Genomic DNA, 27,512 nt, shown 5'->3' with positions numbered 1-27,512 from the left:
AAGGGACCTACGACATCAGCTAAAGAATTACCCAGCAAGTACAAAATCTGATCCAGGGAGCTGGTTTTGAGCAGAGGGGAAATTTTTTTCCTACAGCTTTTTAAGGAGAGTAGGCGAAGGAAGGTTTATCTGTTTTACAGCAAGCCCTGTATTTATTTTGGAGAAATACACTTTCTGACCTACGGGAGGATTGTCGCCTACAGGAGAAGCTGTTTCCTTTATATATAAAAAAAAGGCAAACATGTCAACTTCATTCCCAGGACTTGTCCACGATTCAGAGGTATATTTCGTATCTTTATTTGTTAGTTATGTTTTTTTATGCTACCCCCCCCCCTTAATCCATGTAACCGTTACAGTGAATTAATATGTGCTTCTCAAAAACTTACAGAAGAGAAACGAAGGAAATTCGTTATGACATCTGTCGTCTGGAATGGCATTCTGCAATACAACAGTTGTTATAACGAAAAGGAGAAAAAATAATCCCTTATAAAGAGCCAAAGCATAGGGGGGCAATGCTATAACACAACTGATCATCTCAAACATCAGATGTTCTGATAGACAGACTGAGAGGCTTGTGTGGGGGAGACTGGGTGCGTGTGTTTACTTAGTAGAGATATTTTCTATCATTTTGTCTTTTTTTTAAATCGGATTGAGGGTCATGTTGCTTGTTACACTTTACCAGGCGTAATTGGAGTTTTGCGCTGCGCCTCTATGCACAATTGCGCTCCTTTCGAGCTGGCACGATATACCTGTCCCTTTGTAAGATAAATTCAGTATATAACGACTTCAGAATACAGGTCTGCTGTCGGTACATGCTATTTTAAGTGACAAACCTATTTTTTTTTTACATTCTTTTTCTCTCCCTTCCTTCCAGATACGTCATGACGGATCAAACAGTTACCGTTTGATGCAACTTGGATGTCTGGAATCTGTGGCCAACTCTAGTGTCGCCTATTCTTCCACATCTCCTCTAGCTTACTCCACCACTGGCACTGACTTTACATCCCCGTACTTCTCCACAAACCACCAGTACACCCCTCTGCACCACCAGTCCTTCCACTATGAGTTCCAGCACAGCCATCCAGCCGTCAATCCAGACGCCTATTCATTAAACTCCCTCCACTCCCAGCAATATTACCAGCAGATCCATCATGGGGAGCCCACAGACTTTATTAACCTCCATAACGCCCGGGCGCTCAAGTCATCGTGTTTGGACGATCAGAGGAGGGACTTTGGGTGTCTAGATGCATATCGCCGGCACGACCTGTCTCTTATGAGCCATGGATCTCAGTATGGCATGCACCCAGATCAAAGGCTCCTACCGGGCTCTAGTTTGGGGCTTGCAGGCGCTGGAGGGGACGATTTCCAGGTAACCCACTAAAATGCAGTTTTGTTTTTCATATTATTCCATCAAATCTCAACAACCGCTAACCAAAATCGCACAATCCCTATTATTGATTGGGCGTGGCTGGGAATCAGGTCTGTAAACTGCGAAAAAGAGAAAAAAAGCAAATACAAATTCTTTATATAATAAATACATAATAATACATTTGACATATAATAAATTATATATATATATATATATATATATATATATATATATATATATATATATATATATATATATATGTCACTTTAAAGAAAATATTACATATTGAAAATAGATTTTATATATATATATATATATATATATATATATATATACATATATACACACACAAACATATATATATATATATATATATATATATATATATATATATATATATGTATATATGTATTTATATATGTTTGTGTGTGTATATATATTTACACGGCTTGTGCATGATTTGTAATGTTTTTTTATATATATGGTGCATGTAATCTAATAAGATGCAGTGTGCCACATTATATATATATATATATATATATATATATATATATATATATATATATATACATGTACACACCACATGCAAATTATATATATATATATATATATATATATATATATATATATATATTTACTTTCTATGCAAGTTGTAATTTCCCTGTGTATTGACGACATAAAAAATAGCCTTATATTATACACATTTGTAGTTTATTAAACAATCTCGATATGGAACACTTTTAATTTCTGTTTAAAAAAAATCTCGACTTTTCTTTCCACCATTCTAAGTAAATTTGGCGCTTTCATTTTTTTATTTTTTTTTAACATAAAGTCCAAAACGACAAAGCAAATGAAAGGATGAAAAGTGTGTATAGCGTCAGAAGGAAGTTGTATGGTTTAGGTGGCTGTGTAAATGAAGTGTCAGATAAATGTGACTTCCCTTGTTTAAGTGAGTAAAATCATTGTATTCGGGCTGTGTCTTTCACAAGCTCTAGACCTCGGACAGGTTTCTTAAAGTGGATAAACCGCTCCGGCTTTCAATGACAGCCCGATCCTCCCTTTCTATAACCCCTCAGTCTGCTGCTGATTTTTCCTATCTGTACAAATTTTTTTGTGCTTTGCCCGTCAGCGAGCACAGAGTCCCTCAAAAGAGGGATTAGGACACTGGCAAGGGGGAGACAAAAGCTAATTCCCAAGCAAAAGAGCACCGTAGTTTATCCAATTTTCGACTTAGAGCCATTCAACTAGTCATTAATGCAATGTCATCCGACCAAACAGCGTTCTTCACGTTACCGAAATATAAAAGCTGGAGAAATAGGGACAAGTCAGGGGAAAGAGATCAGCCAGCTGTTGTCTGCCAGAATAATATTTACAGGCCTGTAATATATATCAGCGATTTTGGTTTTTTTTCATTGTAAAAAAAAAATGATGTGCGTTTTTGCTGCGTTGGAGCAGAATAATGTATATAACTTAAGAGCAATCTGCTGCGACTTTTTCTATTGAATGCTATATTTTGTCACTTTAGGGGGTAATGCATGCGAGAAATGTAAATATATTTCCCTCTGTGGAATATTAAGTGAGACCCCAAATACTTTCCAGGGTGTTTAAGTCAACGGAACAGATGCAAACAGTCTTCAGGCTGCTAGACGCATCTTTCAGTCCCCTAAAAAGATTTTCCACGGGTAACAAAAGACCCTGTCACACCTTTTCTCATCACCGGGCTAATTTATACAGCGCTTCAAGTTTTCTCTTCTATTGATTTTCATAATCACTTTAAGGCAGAACCCGAAACGTGTGTTTCTCTGAAGAGATCTTACAATTCGCTTTTAGGCTGAAGGGGGGGGAATAGGATAAAAAAAAATGTAGACACTGTAAAAGGCCGTTCTGGGGAATAATGGGGTGACATGACCCGACTGCCTTATCCCACCATTTGCTGGCCCGGATTCCTTTCTTATTGCTCCCAAAGCTTTGGAGGCCTGGTCTCTGTGTTTAAAACATGAAATATAGAAGATTATAGGCATTATAGAGTCAGGAAATAATCCGTATTGTTGGTAAAATGTAAATTTATTTTTAAATATACTCTCAATTGTAATGTTAATGCTCAATACTGTGCATATATTTGATCTAATAATATATATATATATATATATATATATATATATATATATATATATATTGTTGTTATTATTAATTGTCATTATTATTATTATTATTATTATTATTATTATTATTATTATTATTATTTACTACCACTACTAGTATTATTAAATTCACAATTTAGTTAGGTGGAGTTACCTTGTTGCAGTCTCATTACACTATTACAAGTCTCCTGTATCTTGTTTTAAGAATCTGTTTTAATCTATTTCATTTTTCCAGGGATCAGTGGAAGCCCAGTGTGGATTAATGCTCAACAGCCAAGGAGGAGTGATCAGGAGAGGTAAGGACCTTTATCGTGATTGTGTTCCTGTGTTTGTGTTTAACTCAAACAGAATATTACAAATGCTATGGGGGGAACATTTGGAGAGTATAAGTTGCTCATTGTCATAGTCTATTCTTTATCTGTGTCCATGGATTTTAACTGGGTGTGGTAAAAGATATAGGACTAAATATAATTTCCTTAGTATACTGTTTCTCACAGAAGGCAAGATGTTTCGATCCTGCTTTGTGGAACTACAAGTCCCAGCAATAGGAAGATGCTCGTGTGGTTTCACAATGCCATGGCTGTGCCCAGGTCTAGCTCAGGATTTTGAGGCTTTGCATTGTTTAATTCTACGTGTTTGCTACATTGGAGTGACCCTACACCTGTATGTATTGTACTCACACAACCTGATATATATACTGCTGGTGTTTGCAGTGGGATCACCTGTCAGGTACTGGGGGTCCTCAGCTGTCTGTGGACCCCTGTGTTACACTCACTGTTCATTCTTCACTTTCACACATTATAGGGAGCAGCTCCCCGCCCACTGTCAGTGTACGTGACCTGTACTGTTATATTCCTCTTATAGCCGGCAGACACAGTCTAGACGGTAGGGGACGTATAAACAGAGAGTTAGGGTACCTACTACTAAATCCCCTGTATCAGTGTCAGTCACAGCACCTCTCCGGTCTGATCATGGTATCAAAATACACAATATATCCCAAAATGTTGTGTGACTTATATGGCATCGCCTCCTGTTTAACAAATGATTAGACCGCTGGAATAGAAATTCATTAAAAACACAGATTGTGATGTCCGCCCGTTCTTCAATAGTTAGGATTTTATGTTTCTGTTCAGTCTCTTTCACTATATATATATATATACTGTATATTGAAAGGGTGATATTGTAAATGTATGCACAGTGCATAGAATACAGGGACTGATGAACAGACTAAGTAGGATCAAGGTTTGACAGGTTTTTAAAAAGCGGGATGTGCTCCACAGAAACGTGAGTGCTTCCATTTTATATACAGAGACAGATAGATAGATAGATAGATAGATAGATATAACTGAAAGCCATATATTGCAATTCGCCACATTGTCTCGTTTACCCTACTCTCTTTCTAATATCTACCTATCTATATATATATATATATATATATATATATATATATATATATATATATATATATATATATATTTGTGTGTGTGTGTTTCTACATATTTATATATCTCTACATTTATAAATCTATATATACATATATGACAGGGAGTATATGCATATATATATGACATATACGTGTCATATATATATATATATATATATATATATATATATATATATATATATATTAGGATGAGGGTAGAATTAATTGGAAAATGCATTGAATTGATTTAATTCAATTATACAGCATATATCTATTTATCTATAGTTATCTATGTATATCTATCTATGCATCTATATAATGTGTGTGCATGCATGTTTATATATATATATATATATATATATATATATATATATACACACCACACATATAGACACACTTATGCATACAGTACCCCGGTTGCTGGCAGCGATGCACGCCTAAACTGCCTCTCTGACTGTGTTTGACAGCTGGTATTACTGGCATTACTGGTATTACTGGTAATCTCACCAGTCACTCACAGTCTGTGTGTTACCCCCGCGTGTGACAGGTCTGGTGCTGAATGGACAGCTCCGCTCAGCCGCCTCTCCTAGTGCTCCCTTATTACACATTATTACACATTATTACACATTATTTTACATCGCTGATCTCCGCATTATGTGCAGGAAGCAGGGTGAGCAGCACTGGCCGTGCACTTGGTGCACTTTGCATTGCAATGATTAGTATACAATCATCCTGAATAAAAAAAAAACAACGTATTTTTCCACGGACCAAGTTTATATTATTATATACTATTATATACTATTATATACTATTATATACTATTGCTACAGTCGTTTCTATATTTTTTTTGTGCGATAATAAATCTTAATTTGTGACCAACATAACGCTATAAGGAATCTATATTTACCTCCTATGACATAAATCTAAACGGATCCTGCGATTTTGTAGCTATAAAAGTTAAATAAAGCCCCAGTTTGTAATCAGTATTGATAGCGTTTCAGAAACATATTGCTGATTTGTATTACTTATTCCAAAACAAAAAAACATATTTTAGTCCTCGTTGTATTTTGCTGCAATATCGAAGACCAGTTTCCAGTCTCCCATTTAACAGTAATTTATTACAGCAATCACTTGGACATATCGACAGATTGCAGATAACGCGCAATTATTTTACGTTTTTTTGCACCTGTACGTTTATGTTTTGGAATTGGAAGAAAAAACCCGTTAAAGATCTTTTTTCACTCCTTTGTCTGTTCTTCAGAGAGCCAAAGGGCTGACCCAGAATTCAAAGTAGGATGTAGAATGACTGTAGGGTTCAAGAGCATCCAAAAGATTAAGAGATTCGCCGAATAGTTTCGATCTGTGGCTACAAGTGACTGGAATCTCAAGTTTGATAACTGACTTATTTTAATTTCCCAATGACCTTTCACTTGGAGTTTTATAGATTAATATTATTTTTCACTGCCTTCGTGTCTAGTGTTGGGAATATAATTAAGCCCTCCATCTGCAGGAACGCACAGTGCACAGAATCAGGAGAACCAAATATAATATTTGCAGCTGAATTGACGCAATGATCCCCCTGCTATCACTTCCACTTAATGGTGTGCAAGATGTACCCTCCATATCCTCAGCTCTCTCCATCACAACCAATAATCTTTACACTGCTTGCTTCTTGTGTATCGATGCTTTCTACAGCCTGGGGCATGTACTTTGATATGCTAATATTTCAAGAGTACCAAACTCTGCAGAGATCATATTAATGTTGTTCATACAGAGTAGAGCCTTTGCCTTAGTTGAATATTCAGATATCTAGTTTCAAAAGAAATTACTGAAGGAACGAGGCTGTTATTTACAGGAGCCGTCAGTGTTTTTAATCATTAAAAAAAAAAAAAAAAAATCCAACTTTTTTTTTTTTTTTTTTTTTGGGGGGAATTGATGCTTAGCTGAAAAGATCAGTGTGTTTTCTGAAGAATTGTTTGATGAAAAGTAAAATGTACGGTGTATCTTAATATATGTGGTTGGGGTAGGGGGGAGGGCAGAAGGGGGGTTCTAAGTATTTGGATACAAAGAATTAAAAAAAAAATGGTGACACTTTGGCCTGTGCAGTCTCATGAAATCTAAATGGCGGAGTCCAAAAAAAAAAAAAACAACTCGTGTTCCGCTTTGTGATCATGCAGCCTGGACGCCCCAGGCAAATTTCAAAAAGCTTAAATACTACTATCGCCTCTAGGCCATGAAGAGAGGACAAGACTACCGGCATAGCGATTTTTTTTCTTTCTCGTTCGCCCTTGGCAACATAAAATACAAACTACTTTGAATCAAAACATTTTTGGGGAATTAATATGATCTGAACTCTTTTCGTTTTAAAAGATCTTGAGATTGTCAAATCGCTTAGAGGTGACTGACATGCGAATGGCTAGGCGTTTATTTCTAGAGAGAAAACGTCAGATCTTATTTGATTAAAACTCCATTCCAGACCGGCATCTCTAGATATAAGTGGCTGCCAGTCAGCAGAGGCTATGCCCCAATGCTTCAATGCCAGGGTGAGGATGAACGTGGAGACAGAGCTACTGTGGATGAAGCGCGCTGCGTCTTGGCACAGCGTTCTCAAGACGCACGATTCAGAAATCGCCTTTTGTTGAATAGTGGTCGGCGACAAATGCATCTATGTATATATACATTTCTCCCATGTGGTGCCATGGGCCTGTTATAGAGAATTTAAGTTTTTATCCATTAGAATCGGAATCACCTCTTGGAAAATAATCTGTAAAACTGTTAATATATTGGATACAGGGCGTGAGTCAAGCTCATGTATACCAAAGTCCTAGCGTGTCCAAAATGACTGGAAAACTGTTTTCCAGAGGAAATTTCTCTTTAAATATCCCTTTTAATATAGTACATTTTTCTAGTTTACTTGTTTGTTTGTTTGTTTTTCATTTCCATGAAGTATTATATAGAATTGTGTTTATTTCTTTACACACCTGAATTGAATAATAATTGCATGTCTTAAACCAGGACGTCTTAACTTTATATGGATCCTATGGTATGCATGCATAAGTGATAAATTGCAATTCATAATATATTATTATTCTTTATTTATATAGCAATGATATATTTCAAACCGTTGTACAATCAGAGGATGTTCATTCCTTCACATCAGTCCCCACTTGGTAGAATATTTAATCACACACTCAGGGCCTCATGCCGAGTTAGGAACTGAGCAAAACAAAGGAGCAAATTTGCACCTTGGCAATATCATGTTGCATTGGAGGGGGAGGTAAAAACTAAAATGAGGGGACAGATTTATATTTGGGTACGGGCATGTCCGAGATCAAGTTTGTGTTACAGTGTAAAAATGTAATGTATTTGTGTGCTACATGAAAAAGCAGTGAGTATTTTACTGGCTGCAAAAAGTAAATTAATTTGCACCCCTTCATTCTGACACGGTTTGTCCGGGAGCAAATTTACTCCTGTTTTTTTTACTTCTTGCTCCTTACTCAGCATCAAACCATCAGTAGATACATTTTACTCAGAAGCCAATTAAACTATCCAAAAGTTTTCTTTGGACTGTAGGAGGAACCTGAAGTACCTGTGGGGAAACCCACAAAAACATGGGTGGAACATGTAAACTGTACCCAAATAGTGCCCTGATCGGTGTCCTATCTAGATCTCCAGGGGACAGAGATGAAAATATTTATACTTATACACATTTCATTTATAATTACTAGTCAAATGGCAAAAGCTGATGTATTTAAATGCTGTTGTAGGATCCAAAATTATGAAGGGATTCACACCCCCTGGGCCTGTAGACTAAACAATACCACATATTGTTAGTCTTTGGGCTTTGTGCAGAAAATAGACCTCTTAAAAGCTACAAAGGTTAGGAGTGTAATACACCACTTAGAAAATACGGGGCAGCTTGTAGCTCTGTATTATGCTTGAAAGTAAGGACTGGGGCACTGTGGAGTCCTTTAAACAGATTACAACAACATTGATGATGAGAATCGTTTGCAGAGTGAGATAAATTTCAGAACAGAAAACGATTCAATGTTCTAAAACAATTATATTAATAAGTAATCTCTTGCCTAACACAAGGAGTAGTACAGACACTTAGAACAAGATGCCAGTAGGGGAAGTTGGAAACAAAGAAGTGGCGGAATGTAAAGTATAATGGGCATGTAAGTGAATGGATTTGATCGTCTTTACAATGAAGGCAGTATATATATATATATATATATATATATATACACAGTGTAAATTAAATTGTAACTGGTAAGTGACAGGAATGTGATAGTGTTACAATGAGGGCAGTAGGAGAAGTGGCGGTATGACATACCCCTGTATACTGCCCACTTCCACCACTGTGTATATATATATATATATATATATATATATATTTATAATGTAAGTGATGGAGTATGAGAGTGTTTCAATGAGGGCAGTAGGGGAAGTGACGGTATGACATACCCCTGTATACCCCCACTTTGACCTCTGTATATAGATAGATGGTTAGATAGTTAGATATATAGATAGATAGATAGATAGATAGATAGATAGATAGATAGATAGATAGATATGTTTGATTGATAAATATTAGATAGATAGATAAGAGATAGATAGATAGATAGATAGATATGCTAGATTGATAAATATTAGATAGATAGATAGATATGAGATAGATGGATAGATAGATATGTTAGATTGGTAAATATTAGATAGATAGATAGATATGAGATAGATAGATAGATAGATCGATAGTTATGAGATAGATAGATAGACAGATAGATAGATTGATAGATAGATAGATCGATAGTTATGAGATAGATAGATAGATAGATAGATAGATAGATTGATAGATAGATAGATAGATAGATAGATCGATAGTTATGAGATAGATAGATATGTTAGATTGATAAATATTAGATAGATATGAGATAGATAGATAGATAGATAGATCGATAGTTATAGGATAGATAAATAGATAAATAGATAAATAGATAAATAGATAGATAGACAGATAGATAGATAGATAGATAGTTCGATAGATAGATATGAGATAGATAGATAGATAGATCGATAGTTATGGGATAGATAGATAGATAGATAGATAGATAGATAGATAGTTAGTTATGGGATAGATAGATAGATAGATAGATAGATAGATAGATATAAGATAGATAGATAGATAGATAGATAGATAGATAGATCGATAGTTATGGGATAGATAGATAGATAGATAGTTATGGGATAGATAGATAGATAGATAGATAGATAGATAGATAGATAGATAGATAGATAAAGTGAGATAACATAGCTGATTATTAGGAGCTCGGAATGTTGAATTTAATGGTGCTGTATTGGCTGTTCCTACACATCATAGTGTGTATGTAAGTGTGATGTGGGTCAGGGGGCTATGTGTGCGCCTTTTGTCTTTCCATCAGGGCTCTGAATTTCACACATCAGAGACTATGGTGGTTTACAGTAAACCTGGATATCACAGGAAAGTCTTGAACAAACATGGGTCATTCCAGTAGATGATGCCTTCTGTTCCACCATCCGCTAACGCATAGTGCTGCTCTGCAGTCTAGTTTGACATGTGCTACCCCTACAGCAAATTCTCAGCTGGTGACTAGGCTTATGTACTGGGGGCTGCCATATTTGCAGCCAGGTTGCCTCTCTCGAAGGGTGAGTGTAGCAAACATATTGGAAGCCTGCTATTGACCACGTACTACCGTAGAATATTCTCAGATATCAGATATACTATATATATTTTCTATAGGTACGTGACGTTGATAATCTCATTATCATGATCAATCTATATAAAAGTACAGACAGAATGTCAGCTATGTTTTTTGGTTGCTGTATACAGATTGGCATTTGATTTCTGTACTTCAATATCCAAAGTCCTAATGGTTACTTTAATCATTCATTTAGAATACTCGCAGGACAATAAGCTTATTATTCATACTGGTAATCAGCAGATCATTGAAGTTTTGTAACTATTACTATGACAGATAGAATTCTACGTTTGTACGGTATCTTCTACTTGATTTATATCCCTACTTAAAACCAGCAATAATTTCAGCATTGTGTATAGTCTTTATTTTATTGTGCATTACTATGCACGTCCCCCTGAATATTGTAAGCAAAGGTCACATCATTAGTATAATAATATACTGATGTATAATGTGGGTGAAGAACGTGGACTTAGAACAGACTGTGCAGAACTTGTAGGACTTGTAACCTTTGTTATTCACTGTTTAGCGATGTCTGAATTAGTGATATTTCGAAAGAACACAAAAAACAGTTCACCAAAGAAGTTATTTCATGAAACAAACCTCCTTTAGGACCATGTTCAGGAAGTGTCAGCTCATTGGTCTATGAGCACAAGATGTTCTGTTGAACATATGATTGTGTGCGTCATGGGGTCACTGGTAATCTGTGCGGTTTATGTGTTGGTATATGGTAGAGTTACATGTGTGTAAAGGGCACATTAATACTGAGCGGGTGAGTGCCAACATGCTGGGGAAGAAACGCTTGTTTATTTAAGGATTAACAATCCCTTATACAGCTCTGTTCAGTTTAACACAGAGAACAATTATGTTGTAAACCAATTTAATGTATTGCTTTACACCCCAATTTTAAATAAAGCCACCAAATCATTATAAGTTATCAACTCAAATTTGCAATACATAATGATAGAGATAGATATGAGATAGATAGATAGATAGATAGATATATATATAGATATGAGATAGATAGATAGATAGATAGATATGAGATAGATAGATAGATAGATAGATAGATAGATAGATAGATAGATAGATATGAGATATACAGATAGATATAGACAGATAGATAGATAGATATGAGATAGATAGATATGAGATAAAGAGATAGATAGATAGATAGATAGATAGATAGATAGATAGATAGATAGATAGATAAATAGATAGATATGAGATAGATAGATATGAGATAGATAGATAGATAGAAATGAGATATATAGATAGATATAGACAGATAGATAGATTAGATAGATAGATAGATAGATAGATAGATAGATATACAGATAGATATGAGATAGATAGATAGATAGATAGATAGATATGAGATAGAAAGATCAATAGATAGATAGATAGATAGATAGATATATAGATAGATAGATAGATAGATATGAGATAGATAGATAGATATGAGATAAAGAGATAGATAGATAGATAGATAGATAGATAGATAGATAGATAGATATGAGATGGATAGATAGATATGCGATAAAGAGATAGATAGATAGATAGATAGATAGATAGATAGATAGATAGATAGATATGAGATAGATAGATAGATATGAGATAAAGAGATAGATAGATAGATAGATAGATAGATATGAGATAGATAGATAGATAGATAGATATGAGATAGAAAGATCAATAGATAGATAGAGAGATAGATATGAGATAGATAGATAGATAGATATGAGATAGATAGATAGATAGATAGATAGATAGATAGATAGATAGATAGATAGATATGAGATAGATAGATAGATATGAGATAAAGAGATAGATAGATAGATAGATAGATAGATAGATAGATAGATAGATAGATGTTGTATGAGTACTACAGGTATATAGGTTATAACATTCTTGCACAGTTGCTCAGTAAACCTGTGTTGTACATAGCTGTGATTTTATTGTTAGCGTCCCCTTTATTACCATACACATTTCTGGTTTTGTATACAATTGTACCTTATACATATTAGATATTAGAGGTGGTCCATGAGTGGGTAGAGATCAGGCCACCATACCTCTATATTAGATCTCCATGTTAAGATACAGCAGGCTGTGTGTTACTCCGTACAATACACAAGTTCTAATACAACCTTAACTGCTGACATGACAGATATTATGTATAAAGGTTTATACATATTGTAGCATCACTTGTGTATATTAAGGCCAATAGAACACAAGTTTGTAACCTCATTTTCATCACCATCTGGGTGATAACCTCCTTATTACAATGTAACAAATTGCAGAATCTGCAGTCTATAACATAGCCAGCATATTCTTCCATAGCTGGGCTGGTAAATAATACATTTCTCCAGGAATACAGGCGGCGCTGGGCTGCAGCTAAGACGTAGCCTTCAGCGCTTCCATTGTTGTGAGCAGCAGGATTCTTTTGTGGCCTTGTTCATGATTTATTTCATACAGCAATTGTCATTCATGTACATTAAAAATATATAGTGTACAGTCAGCCTCAAAGCAGATTGGAGAATAAAGAAATATAGACTGCGGCTAATTTAAATTTCACACGTCAAAGTGCATTACGAGGAAATGCTTGTGGTATAGATTTATAGACTTTACTGTACGGCTACACTCTTTAGCTATAGAATATTGCTTTTCAAACATCATTTTAGGCAATCTGTGACTCTTGAGGTGTTGGGGTACCACAGATCCCAGCAGAAACAGCGAGGCCTATTTTTAACACAAAGTTCCACAGCGGTTGGAAAGTCGGCTAACCGCTACCGTAGAGCAATTGCAATGTTTTCCTTTTAACCGTTCCTCTTAGGAGACTCGTACATCCATTTTATTCCCATTGAAATCTTTATCTCAAAATGCTTATTTGCCTACAGCTTATCGAAAACTATTTTCCTGTTTGTTGTCCTTGGGTTCTAAAGGGAAGCAAATTGGGGCAATTATGGAGAGGAGAATATTTCATGTACGGTAGATTTTCTGGCTTCCTGCTGTAAAAAAAAAAAAAAATCAGTGCCTTGTGAATTGCTCGTTTGGCGCTTATTGAAATGTCTGTAGGCAAACTGATGCCGGTGAGGAGGCGATAGTGTCCTAAGAGTTTTGATCTTTATTAGGGGTGATTGTGTGCTTAGGGGCTCAAGGAACTGATATTAGGCAATGGATCCGTGTCTGCGACAATGGTCATAGTTTAGTGTTTTTGTCCCTCAATTAATGCAGTATTTGCTGTGGCTGATAAATAGAACAAAGGCCGACTATTGTTTAGGTTAAAATAGATTATCAAATAGTTTGTCACTATCCTTGTAAATTGAAGCTTAACTGGGCTGTCATCTCCATAGTCTGTTTCGACATGTTATTGTGGGAAATAGCTCTGTAACTTGACTGTCTTATTGACCTGTACTGAATAATATGTTGGTGCTTTATAAATAAAGAATAATTCTACTTCATGGGACTTGTTCCTTCAGAAAGGGCATTGAACGGGGTGAATCCGTCAAAAAGCGGAGTTTGTAAAATAGAGAGGACATTAATAAATGATACGTATGTGAGTGATTATGATTGGCATCTATGAGAATGTTATTTGTAGGCTGGTTTTAGTATAAAAGGGATGATTTTTGTGTGTTTATGTAGGCGGTATTAGGTTGGATAACAGCATTTTTCTATAAGGTGCTAAAAATGATAATGTAAGACTGCGTACACCCTCTAACTATGGAGTATAATGATATCTAAGGTTGCTGGGGTACAACATTGAGCCAACAGAAATATTGGGAGCCACTAAACCCTCCCTCATATATTACTCTACTGATATCAGCATTTCCCAGTGATGGAAACTGTAGAATTTATAATTGTTTTGAATGCATTTATAGTCATATTTATTAGACCGTAGGTATTTGTTATTTTTTACAGTCCACACTGTGTGTTTTGTTTACTATAGTTTATTCATTTAAATTGCAACATATCTTTTAGCTAAACTTATAGAAACAGGCCAGCTGTCCAAAACAATATGTAGAAAATAAAAGTAAATTTAGAACATTAATAAAAGATTTCAACCTTTGCTAAAAACAAAATACTTTTAAGACATGTTTCATCCTTCTAGGACATAATTAAATTATATTAGAGTTGTACTATGTATTTTGCATTTTTGGACTAAAGTAATGAAGTAATGTATTTAGTGCACATTACACAATTGCAACCAAGGGCCCGATGCTGAGTTAGAAGCATAGCAAAGAAAAAGAGCAAATTTGCACCTGGACAAACCATGTTACAATGCAAGGGGTACAAATTGACTTATTTCTTTGCACGCAAGGAAAATACTTTCCGCTTTTTAATGTAGAACACAAATACTTAGCTTTATTTTTATACTGAAATTAAAGTTGTTCTATGACATGCCGTATCCCAACTATAAATCTGTTCCTACATTTTAAATTTACCTCCCCCCTCTATTGCAACATGGTTTTGCCAAGGTGCAAATTTGCTCCTTTTCTTTGCTTTGCTCTTATCTCAAAATAAGGTCCCTGGGGGTATAGTCACTAAATTATGGGTTTGAAAAAGTGGAGATGTTGCCTATTGAAACCAATCAAATTCTAGCTGTCGTTTTGTAGAATGTACTAAATAAATGATAACTAGAATCTGATTGGTTGCTATAGGCAACATCTCCACTTTGTCATACCTGCAGTTTAGTAAAAATACCCCCTAGTGTCCTTGCATTGTACTTTTGTTAGAAAATGACCCTCAATAAGTCATATATGTGATCTAAAGTGGCATATCTCTAGAGGGCCTCTTGTATACAGCCATTTAGTTAGGATCAGTTAAAGAGTAGCTCCCATTCAAAAATAATTTCCCCATGCCTAAAGTCTTTAATTTTTTAATGATAGAATTAACAGTGCCTCCATCCTCACTCTTCTTAGCCTTGGCTGTAATATATAGCATGCGTAGAATTCTGAACTTGTCATCTCTCCAAGATGCTGCCTGGCTGTTGATGCCTGAATACTATATCTATATGTGTTATCATACTATACTATAACACAATACTATAATTAACCATTAAAATAATCAATAGACTGATCAGATACTTCATCATTATCATTATTTAAAAGTTGCCACAGATTCCGCAGCGTGGTATAACTAGGGTTCACCAATACGAAACAAAATACCTACAGTAATAATACATAATTTGATAGCACATAAACCAGATAATACTAAGGCACAAAGTAGCAAAAAATAAATACAACAATACAGGCTGCTAGCATAGTAAATAGCAGAATACCGCACTTGCGAACAGCAGACAAAGGCTAAAGACGTACCTGAGTTTTTCACAAAGAAATCATTATCATAAATTTATCACAGAATCTGAGATGTTAAATTTTCCTTCTGTAATCCTGAAGCAGCTCATCATACATTTTAAATATTGAGAATGATTGACCTGCTGAATATACAGCATATAACAACTTAAGTTTTGTAGTATTAATGTAATTCTGTTGTAAATGAAATGTCAGTGTAGTGACAGGATATTTTTGCCTTTTAGCGCTTTGTATTGTTTTTCTATAATGTTATAAGTATTATTAAGCATTATGATGCAAACACTACATCAGCTGTCATCCAAAGCAACCAATCAAATATGAGCTTTCATTCTATGCAAATATGATTAATGAAAGCAAACGTCTGATTAGTGGCTATGGCTTGTCGGTGTGATTTCATAGAAGACTTATATGTTCTAGATGTTCTAGATGTTTTGGGAAAGCTGTAGTAATAAATGACAATTTTATCAGATTTGAGACTTTGGATGCACATAGATTATAGAGAAATTATAGGAATGGGGTCATTTAATATTTAGCACACCAAAGGAAGCCTGGGTGGCTTTTATGGACCATGTTATTAAACACACTATGACATACATTGTATGTACTAGGCTGGGTTTATAAGCAATATAGGAACCAATGTTGTTTGTGCAGTTATATAAATATAATTTTGTTTGCTTTTTAGGAGGCACCTGTGTTGTAAACCCCACAGACCTGTTCTGTTCTGTTCCTGGCCGTCTCTCTCTTCTAAGCTCTACGTCCAAATACAAGGTCACCATAGCAGAAGTGAAAAGACGACTCTCTCCGCCTGAATGCCTCAACGCTTCTCTCCTGGGGGGCATATTACGAAGGTAAAAATCTATTCAATATTTGCATATATTTCATTTTGCTAAGCACTAATGGGCTTTCAGGAATCAAAATAACCCCTTGCTGAACACAAAGTACTACACCTTTAACACGACATAGCCTTTGGATTTGTTTGACATATAGTTTTCTTATATTTTAAATTCCTTCAGTACATCTTTAACTTAGATGTTATACTGCCATGTCTGTGTGGTCCTCTAAGGGAAGACTCACAGTCCTCTTGACCAGAATAATTGCCTTCTTCAGACCACTTCCTGCCAATATGATATTGCAATATCAACGAGTGAGCATGATGCGTTCACACAGTCTGTGCAGGAAGTTAGACAATGTAGCAGGTTGGACAATGGTATACTCCCACCATTGGTTGAAGTACTACAGAAAGGACTGCCCCAACACATACTGCGCTGCTTTTTTATAAAGTAAATTGAATACGTGGTTCATTTCTGAGACCAACAGCCTTTCAGGAAGCCCCTGATTATATTGTTAACTATCTCTGTAAAGTATAAATAAAAAGTACATCCAGTAGAAGAAAAGTGGTACTGTGCAGTTGTCCTTACATACAGAATATTGCATACAGGACAAGGGAAGTAGAGCTATGCAGTATTCGAAATATACAAAACAGGAGGAGAAGCTGGAAATAAGAATAATTCTCAGCACACAGAATATATACTGCGGTGTGTTATGTTTTCTACATAAGAAACCATCAACAGCATGATGGCAAAATTCCAGGTTGGAGTAGATTTTAACATGACAGTTATAACGATAAGACAGAAATTATTCAATAATTACATTAATAATTAAGCAATAAAAGTGCTCACGTGCTGATTGCAGTGAGACAGAGATGAGCCACATTGTTTAACTGTCCTGCAGAATAAGCCCCACAATCTGGGTTTGGATGCAGAACTTAATCTGTTGTGGAGGAATTTGGCTTTTATTGTTCTTCCTGGAATTCTTCTATCACTTTATTCTGCTGGAATTCTCCCAACCTCAACATCGAGCAGAATGAACTGACAGAGTCGTCCAGCTCTATTTATAATCTATAAGTGATGCAGAAAGGGAAATTTACAGATACAGAGCAGAATACCGCTCCCTGAAAAGCAGAACTCAAAGTTTGTATGGTCGCTGTTTGCGCCTCTGCGAAACAGTCTCCAGTGAGGAAAGGAAGGAGAAGCAAACAATTCCGGGAGCAGAAGTATTGCCAAGACTTCCCTTAAAGTGCACTTGTCTCTGACACACAGTGAAGGCAGCAATTTATTTGGCTATATATATATATATATATATATATATATATATATATATATATATTTAAACATATAGATTACAGGTGAGGCGGCACTCAAGAATTTAAGACAAATTGTAGTTTGTATCAAGAGGGTGTAATTAATACATTCCAACCTTTTAATGTAGTACTTTCCTCAGGGACATCATACCTGAAAGTACTATACTGAAACATTGGAATGGATTAAATACACCCTTTTGATACAAACTACAATTTGGGTATGTTATTTTTGAGTGCCAAGCACCTGAATGCTATATATATATATATATATATATATATATATATATATATATATATATATATATATAAATGTATATATCTACTATATAAATGCCTAGTGGCGTGTGTGGGAAAAAAAAAACAAGCTGCAGCGCCACCTGCTGTACAGAGTTATACACTGACCTATATATTTCTTGAAGGAGAAGTGACAGTTGGGAGTGGTTGGTGGTTGCCGGGGGTGACAGTGGGGAGTTTTTAACACCTTAAGTAGCTTGATGAAGGATGTGGCGATGAAGGATGAGGTGATGGAGAAAAATGATGAGGTGTTGACATGTGGACAAAACCACGTTAAAAAAGGGCGCTTGCGTCCGGAAGTAACGCTCTTCCCCTGAGGAGGCATGGGCTAGGCCCAAATGCATGACAAGAACCTTTTTAACACCTTAAGTAGCTTGATTTGACTAGGATGCATGAGTATCATGCACGGGTTAACTTGTATATATATATATATATATATATATATATATATATATATATATATTGTATATATATATATATATATATATATATATATATATAAATAAAAATATATATATAAATAAATGAATTCATCAACTTCATTTTAGTCCATTTTAAGTGTGTCCACCTGAAAAACCCACCAAGTTCATCTAGATTTAATGGAAAAGCAAAATACCACAATAAAGATAGACACTGTATAATCCTCACATTTCTTAAGATATATATCAGTATATATTAAGACATGTGTGTTTGCATGAATTGATTAAACCTGGGAACACTGAATCGATTAACAACATTTTAGATAATATTATATAATAATAGTATTTTTTATAGCATTTTTTTATCTAATTTATTGTGCAATTTATTTTATTTCGTTCTATTTTCTTTTCACTCCACAAAACATTGTCATTAAGCGTTCTCATGTCACTAAACTTACACCATCAAGTTGGTCCTTGCTAGATTCTGGGTATTAATCATGTATCACTTATTTATGATGTTGTTTCTCCTTCTGCAGGGCAAAGTCCAAAAATGGGGGCCGTTGCTTAAGAGAAAAGTTGGACAGGCTTGGTCTAAATTTACCTGCCGGCAGGAGGAAAGCTGCCAACGTAACGCTGTTGACGTCTTTAGTAGAAGGTAAGGCTGCCTGACCCACCCACTTGAAATCAGGTTAACCATGCTGTTCTCTGGTCCTCAAACAATTGCAAATCTTTGCTGTTGTTCAGAACTTTCAGATCAGATGAATCTTTCCCACTTGTCTTTGATCATTTTATATGAAGTCACGCAGTATATGAGAAAATAAACACCGGATTTGGAGTTCTACTTTCAGTCAGAGTCGGATGAAAGTAGAGCCGCACATATTGGGCATTACAAGCCCTCTATCCTTTATTCCCTTGAATGTTTGGAAATACTAATCAAATCAAGTAAGATCTTTCTTCTAAGGCTTTAAAAAGATCTTTCAAACGCATTTCTAATAATTTCCCTTCATTAAACTGACTCCTCTCTGCCTTCCATGTGTTTCCCTGGCCGAGAATGCAAAACTTTAATTTCGAAAAAGGTATTTTCTTAAGTAATTCATAGATTTTAGTTACCAGCAAGAACACTGTCTTATGGGTTATCCCTGCAATGGGTTTGCAATTATTGCGGTTTCTGGAATAGTAATGAATATGTTTAATTGCTTATATATATTTCTCTAGGTTTTTTTTGTTGCTTTTAGCTAGTTCCAGGCTTTTACAGTTTTTTTTTGTTATACTTGGCGTAATTTTTGTTTGAAACATCTGTTGTGTTTTTTGGACTTTTCTATGCTAAATATTTCTGGAAAAAATATTTGCCAACGACATAAGCTGGATGTTTAAAGCACCAGGGGCCTGATTCATAGAGGATCTTAACTTGAGAAACTTCTTATTTCAGTCTCCTGGACAAAACCATGTTACAATGCAAGGGGTGCAAATGAGTATTCTGTTTTGCACATAAGTTAAATACTGACTGTTTTTTCATGTAGCACACAAATATCAACTTTAAATTTCAGTGTACAAATAAGCTATCAAGTATATGTGTGCTACATGAAAAAACAGTCAGTATTAAACTTATGTGCAAAACAGAAAACTAATTTGCACCCCTTGCATTGTAACATGGTTTTGTCCAGGAGACTGAAATAAGAAACTTCTTAATTTAAGTTCCTTAATTAATCAGGCCCAAGGTGTTTATTCCCTAGTTAAAATGTTATTTTGTTGTGTTCACCTTTAAATTTTGTATCTACGCCAGCAGTGTTCAGTCCAAGAGGAGGTGAAAAAGTGACATTAAAGGGTCTGCCCATGGCTTGCCCCCACCTCCTTAATATAACCTGCTCCTGGTGTAGCAGAAAGGGAGATCCACCTCTCTGCCCCCCACCCCAGTTACCTTAAGCCCGGAGACTGAACGGCGCCAAAGCTCACAGCTCTGGAAGAATCCACCCATCCAGACCGCCCTACGGATCTCTGTTGAAGGGGATTGGATGTACTGTAATACAGTGCAGGGTATATGAGCTGGTCTAAAATAGGCTTCCGTGATAAGCAAGGGCCCCTGGGGTGCACAAGATGTGAATCAGTCTACATATGGCTGCAGACGTAACTAGTGCTTTGTGTTTGTGCACAGAAGCAGAAAAGCATATTACATAATGAAAGCACAGTTTGCCAACTCTACATGAGCCCCTAAATAAACAGTAATAATAATAATAACAATAATTATAATAATAATTTTACGTTACTTAAATGAAATAAAATATATTATTACTTTGTGGTTATTTTGTACTAAGCATCAGTCAGTAGTTAGTAACCTGTATTTGAGAGTGTAGTTACTATATAAGACTCAGTATCTGGATGCTTGGTTCCCTGCAGGAGAAGCCTTGCATTTGGCCAGAGATTTTGGCTACACCTGTGAAACCGAGTTCCCGGCGAAGGCGGTGGGAGAACACCTGGCCCGGCAGCACATGGAACAGAAGGAGCAGACTGCAAGGAAAAAGATGATCCTGGCGACAAAGTAAGCGAATGGTTTCTAAAACGTCTGGAGGGTTGCCAACCCGGAAATACATTTTACTGACAATTTGATACAAATTTGCTGACAGCTATTTTACTGACACACATTGTTTGAAGCATTGTCCAGATCGGAAAGGAGAAACTGTATCTACAAGACAATTGGGTTAATTAATTTTAAATAAAGTGCTAACAACTCTATGCAATATAAATATCATGTCTGTTATATTGTATGTATTATTATGGGGACAAGAAGGGTCTGATGTTTACTAACCAGGGGCAAACGCAGGATTTTTAAGGGGGGTTTCCCCCCCCAAAAGAAAAAATATATATATATAGAACTGCTGCGCATGCGGCCACGCATGCGACTGCGCATGCGCAGCAGCTCCATTTCTGCAATTGATGCTGAATTGCTGTCAAAAAGCATCCGCAGCAGTGCTGTATTATAGTGTATTGTAGTGCTGCTGTGTAGGGGCAATGTTGAGCGCCCGTTCGTTCGAGGAGGGGAGTGCACCCCTGCTAAACGCCTCTATTTTCTTACTGAACAAATTTTACTGTCTGTCAGTAAATGTACTGGCTTGTAACCTTGAATGCGTAACATTTTAACTTAGAAGAAGTAACTCTGTGATTCCCAAATACATCCTTGATTCTGTCAGTTTCCCAAAGACATCTATGAAGATGTTGTACTTATGTATCACTGCTGAGCTCCATGACCTTGGGAGTGGTTAAAATGCAAATTGTAATGTAGACTTGTTTCATCCTTTAGGGTGGAATTGCTGTAAAACAAAGGTTGGCTAATGTTAGGTCAGTAAGCGGAAACTACGCATAGGCTGAGGGCTGGATTTATATTGCAAGAGCCAACGTAGAGCATGAAGACAAAGGCGTCGCTATAGCATGATTGTCATGGCCTGTTCAAGCCAACACTTGCTTCCTGGTGAGTGTCAGTGGCTGAATAGAGGAACTGTTCCCCTATTCATATATACGTACAGGTGCATCTAGGGGATCTTCATTTCCAGCAGAACAAACATGGACTATCCTTATGCACAGGAAGCTGACCTATTGCCATCCTGAGCATGACCCAAAGAGAAGAGTTATAGATGGAGCACTACAGATTAACGCAGAGGGTGTGGTCCTCCGGACGTGAGTAGGACTTGCTAGATCACACCGCGAAAACCCCACCCAATCCATTACGTTACAATGACAGCATAACGCCGTTACATGTGTGCGGTGGTATTGGCACGCAGAGAGGAGCGTCCTTGGGTCATCCATGTAAAATAAGAGTGCTCCATCTGTATGAATACGACCAGACCTGGAATACAATCTCTTACAAGATAACAAATAAGTTTCGTGATGTGTAACAATTACATAGACCTCTTGCAGAGTGGTGACGAGATGATATTTGAAACCCTCAAGAGTCCTTAAATGTAATCAGCCCTGAATACCGAAATTGCAATCGTACCTTTGCCGTGGTTCACATATGGTGGAGCTACCAAGGCTTAGGAAGAACATGAAGACCCTTATGCATGACAGAGTGAAATGTGCTATAATCATCATCATCACCATTTATTTATATAGCGCCACTAGTTCCGCAGTGCGGTACAGAGAACTCACTCACTTCAGTCCCTGCCCCATTGGAGCTTACAGTCTAAATTTCCTAACAGACACACAGACTAGGGTCAATTTGATAGCAGCCGATTAACCTATCAGTATGTTTTTGGAGTGTGGGAGGAAACTGGAGCACTCGGAGGAAACCAACGCAAACACGGGGAGAACATACAAACTCCACACAGAAAAGGCCATGGTCAGGAATTGAACTCATGACTCCAGTACTGTGAGGCAGAAGTGCTAACCACTAAGCCACCATGCTGCCCTATAATCCTAGCCTCATGACCACATAAGGGAATAGATGAGCTAGGAAAATATAAAGGGCAAACAAAATAATGCATTTAATGGGCACAAATCAGACCTTTGGGTGTCTGTAAAAGACACAATAGACTATTATCTCTTTATGATACTTTAAATAACAGTGAAATACACATTAGATTGGAGAGGATGGCATGACTTTACTTCTCTGTGTGTAAAAAGTGTTATATTGTTGTTTATCATTGTAAACTTAAGGAAAGTAAACACAATGGGTGTGACTGTAAACTAAAATAAAATAAGCTATTGTACAACAAGGGGGAAAGTTAATTTGTAGGACAGGCATTGTTTATGTTATAAATTCCAAATTGAACCCTTATAGACTACGTTTGAGTTAATTGTTATTGTGACACATGTTGGTGTTTGGGAGGTTTGAGGTTAATGTTGGGTAAAATATTTTTTTTTTTCAATAATGTTTTGATAATTGTTATCATTTGTTACTGAACGTTGTTTGTTGCCTTTTAGGCAAATTTGCAAAGAATTCCAGGACCTACTCAGTCAAGACAGATCACCGCTGGGCTCTTCTAGACCAACCCCAATTTTAGACCTTGATATTCAAAGACACTTAACGCATTTTAGGTATGAGAACAATCTTGCATCTTCAAATGTGTGAGATCTGCTAACTAACCATGTTGGCTGGACCTCATAGTTAAAACCTTTTCCATGTGTACCTATTGCTTCTTGCATCAATAATGTACAGATTGTTACGTCATTAAGACAGCAACAGAATGCAATACTGGAAAACCGCAGGGTAACATTGCAGAATGGAGGTACTTTGATCTCGAAACATTGAAAGGATCTTAATGCACTATTCTATCATTGTTACCTTTGCTGTATTTATCATTGTCGTCATTACAGACAGCTTATGCGGCACAGTATAGAGATCAGATCAACAAAAGACAGCTCTAGGGCTACATTTTCTAAACTGCGGGTTTGGAAAAGTGGAGATGTTGCCTACAGCAACCAATCTGATTCTAGTTATCATTTATTTAGTACATTCTACAAAATTACAGCTAGAATCTTGATGGTTGCTATAGGCAACATCTCCACTATTTCAAACCCGCAGATTAGTAAATATGCCCCCTAGTCTGTATAAACTGTTTTGTTACCTACCAGGGGTTGGCTGGAAATTTTTAGCCCAAGGGGAGAGATTTGGCTCAGCAGCCTATTAAGGACATTTCAAAAGAAAAATAATGCAGGTAACCCAGTGACCCAGCTCACTATGGGACCAGCCCAGGGGGCAGAAGCCACCCTTCCACCCCAGGGGTGCACGCAGGGGGGGATTCTGGTTCTCCAGAAACCCCTCCCCTCCGTGAACGAATGGGCAGTAAACATTGCCCTGTACTGTACAGCAGCCGTGGCGCTGTCACAGAAGCGTCTGCAGCGGTGCTGTATTGTACTACAATACAGTACTGCCGTGAACGCTTCTTTGACAGCGCCGCGGCTGCTGTACAGAACTGCGTCGCTAAAATGGAAACCCCCCCTTAAAAATCCTGCGTTTGCCCCTGCACCCAGCCCAGCTTGACCCTGGTACCTACACACTAGCTAGGTCTCTAGTTCCACTCCACCTGCGTGCAGCTACATATTCATTATGTAACCACACAAGCACAGCTTAAACAGAGGACACTCATTGGGGGGGAGATTCCATTTGGAGCGAGGTGTCTCTGGAACGTCCGCGGAGACATCTCACGCCGATGTTATGGCTGGAACCTCTGCTTGTTTTTCTTGATATCTGCGTTAGATAAAGTGTCAACACAAGTGCTGAACACCCTATGAATTTTCCTTGTTTTATTTCGGTTTGTCCAGCATATGCCAGAGTATCAGTGTGTAATGACACTACACTTATTATAGCGATCAGTGGGGCTGATTCAGTTTTGCCACGAATTGCGCGGCATTAACAGTATTACCGTTAATACGGTAATATTATCTTGGCTTCCATCTCGCAGCTCAGGGAGCCGCGAGTAAAAATCCACCGTTGAAATTACCGAATTAAGGGTAATTATGCGCAGTTTTACCGTATTAACGGTAAAACTGCTAACGCAGCGCTGTTCTCGGCAGAATTGAATCGGCCCCGGTGAATCTCAATGATTATATTATTACCAGAAGGATATAAATACATTAGAGACTGCACAAAGAAGGGCAACTAAAATGGTGCATGGCCTACAGCACAAAACTTAACCGGAAAGACTAAAAGGACTTAATATGTATAGTTTGGAGCAGAGAAGGGTAAGGGGAGGACATGATAGAAGCTTTCAAATATATGAAGGGTTTAAACAAGGTACAGGAGGGTAACATTCTACAAAAGAAGAGAAGTATTAGAACACAAGGACATGTACTGACACTGGGGGGAAGTAGGATAAGTGGAATAGCCTCCCATCAGAGGTGGTAGAGTCTAATACAGTAGAGCAATTTAAACATGCATAGGATAGACATGAGGATATCCTTGCAAAGAACTAAGTATCAAATTGGGTTTAAGGGTATAATAAGTTAAAATATGGGCAGACTAGATGGGCCAAGGGGTTCTTATTTGCCGTCAAATTCTATATTTCTATGTTACATCCCCCAATATATGTTCATTTACAGCAAAAAAATGAAGACTTTGCTGTCAGCTAATGATGATTTTATATGGCTAATAGTCCTTAGTCATGCACTCCATGGGAATATGTGGATGTTTTTAATTTAAACAGATGGAGTAGAGTAAACAGTGCACCATTATTACGGATTAAGTAAAAATATGCTATGATAGAGCTGTAATTAGTTATGCTGTAATTAGCTCATCATAGTCAAGTTAACTGCAAAAACATTCTAATGCAGCAGTGGCTGTAATAAACTCCACTCCATCTGTAGTTATGTAAACAATGGATACATTAAGTAATTCATAGCCTGTTTCTATCCTTCACAGTAATCCGGGTTCTGATACAAAACTTCTCAAGGTCAAAATTATCATTTAGATACCCAGTGGGTGCATGATTATCCAAGAAACGTCTGGCTAATGTAGACATGATCCGTCTAATGTCAATATTCAGTATTCTAAAATGTATCTACCCATATAAATTCAATGTGATGTTATTTTTGCTGGTGTAAACAAAAGTACCTTAGGAATTGCAATAGACATTCTTCTTCTCCGTAATCGTCTCCCCCACTTCAAAAAAATAGAAGTAAAATATTCTGCCTACAATATAAAGTAAATGAAGTTCTTGTAATAATTCTCCCAGAAGAGTGTCTGTATAATTCCGAGAAATAAATTGATTTCAAAGCAACCTCATGTTATATCTTCAAGGCTATCTGATATTCTACCATTCTGTCAACCACTGTAATAAATCACTAACATTTTTTTTATTTTTTTTTTATGTTTGTCTGATTTTTGTGTTGTAGTTTGATCACCCACGGTTTCGGCACGCCAGCGATATGTGCGGCTCTCAGCACCTTCCAAACTGTTTTAAGCGAGATGCTAAATTATTTGGAGAAACACACGACAAACAAATCCGTGGGAGTGTCGGAAAGCGGCCAGGGAAACACCAACTCCGAAAAAGGGCCCCTGCGGAAATCCTCCGATATTCTCGCCAAAGATGCCAAGACCGAAAAGACTGACTGAGCCCGGTCGATATTATTCAGAGTTTTTTTGCTGCTGACTATTTTTTGTATCTATATCTCATTAGGTTGAACTATTTACACGGGACCAAATCACTTCCTTTTAAACGACGTTGTAAACTCTGTGATGAATTTTTTCACATTTTTAGTTTGTTTTTGAAATTATCCAAAATGATTATATATATAAAGAAGCAATTAATGTCCATACCCAAGGACGGGTGTCACTCTGCCAATAAGTTTCAATTGGGGACCTTTCTTTCCTCAATGGTTTTTATTCTCATCTCAGATTTTTTTTTCTTTTTTCATTTTTTTTTTTTTAATTCAACGTTTACTGTTTTTGGTATGAAAAAACAAAGAAAGAAAGCACCATATTGAGTAAACTTATAGAGGATAATAAAATTGGAAGCAATTAAAATTTTATTATGTTTTATTTTCATTGTATTGTGTTAAGAACCTTTCCGTTGATTTATTTGTAACAACTTCGAGTTATTTGCATGTAGAAAAAGCCTCCGTTGCATTAGAAGAACCTGTCTTAAGTAAATGTGTTTTGCTTAATATCCCTAGATTTTTATTATTTCACTGTAAATTTACATCTGGAATCCTGTCAAAAAATATGAATTATATATTTATTTTTTTTGT

General features: G+C 36.5%; 1 protein-coding gene across 2 annotated transcripts; it reads left to right on the top strand.

Annotated features, from left to right (window-relative positions):
* On the top strand, positions 1-27,512 carry TFAP2D (transcription factor AP-2 delta). Of its 2 annotated transcripts, none has more exons than XM_075201234.1 (8): positions 1-280; positions 875-1,369; positions 3,746-3,806; positions 16,663-16,828; positions 19,370-19,488; positions 21,228-21,369; positions 23,748-23,861; positions 26,658-27,512. In XM_075201234.1, exons 1-8 carry the CDS (start codon positions 242-244, stop codon positions 26,875-26,877), a joined length of 1,356 nt encoding a protein of 451 aa, XP_075057335.1. In that variant the 5' UTR covers positions 1-241; the 3' UTR covers positions 26,878-27,512. The 2 variants fall into 2 exon arrangements, with proteins under 2 accessions (XP_075057335.1, XP_075057336.1); XM_075201235.1 differs by lacking the exon at positions 1-280 and adding an exon at positions 485-590.

The sequence above is a fragment of the Mixophyes fleayi genome, chromosome 3 (genome assembly GCF_038048845.1).
Source record: "Mixophyes fleayi isolate aMixFle1 chromosome 3, aMixFle1.hap1, whole genome shotgun sequence".
Lineage (NCBI taxonomy): Eukaryota > Metazoa > Chordata > Amphibia > Anura > Limnodynastidae > Mixophyes > Mixophyes fleayi.
The sequence above is the reverse complement of the archived record's forward strand: the minus strand, read 5'-3'. Positions and strand labels throughout refer to the sequence as shown.

Excerpts from the sequence above, each read along its gene's own strand:
- TFAP2D (XM_075201234.1), top strand. The coding sequence starts at position 242 with ATGTCAACTTCATTCCCAGGACTTGTCCACGATTCAGAG. Across the intron at positions 1,370-3,745 it reads CTGGAGGGGACGATTTCCAG|GGATCAGTGGAAGCCCAGTG; the intron begins GTAACCCACTAA and ends TCATTTTTCCAG. Across the intron at positions 16,829-19,369 it reads CTGGGGGGCATATTACGAAG|GGCAAAGTCCAAAAATGGGG; the intron begins GTAAAAATCTAT and ends CTCCTTCTGCAG.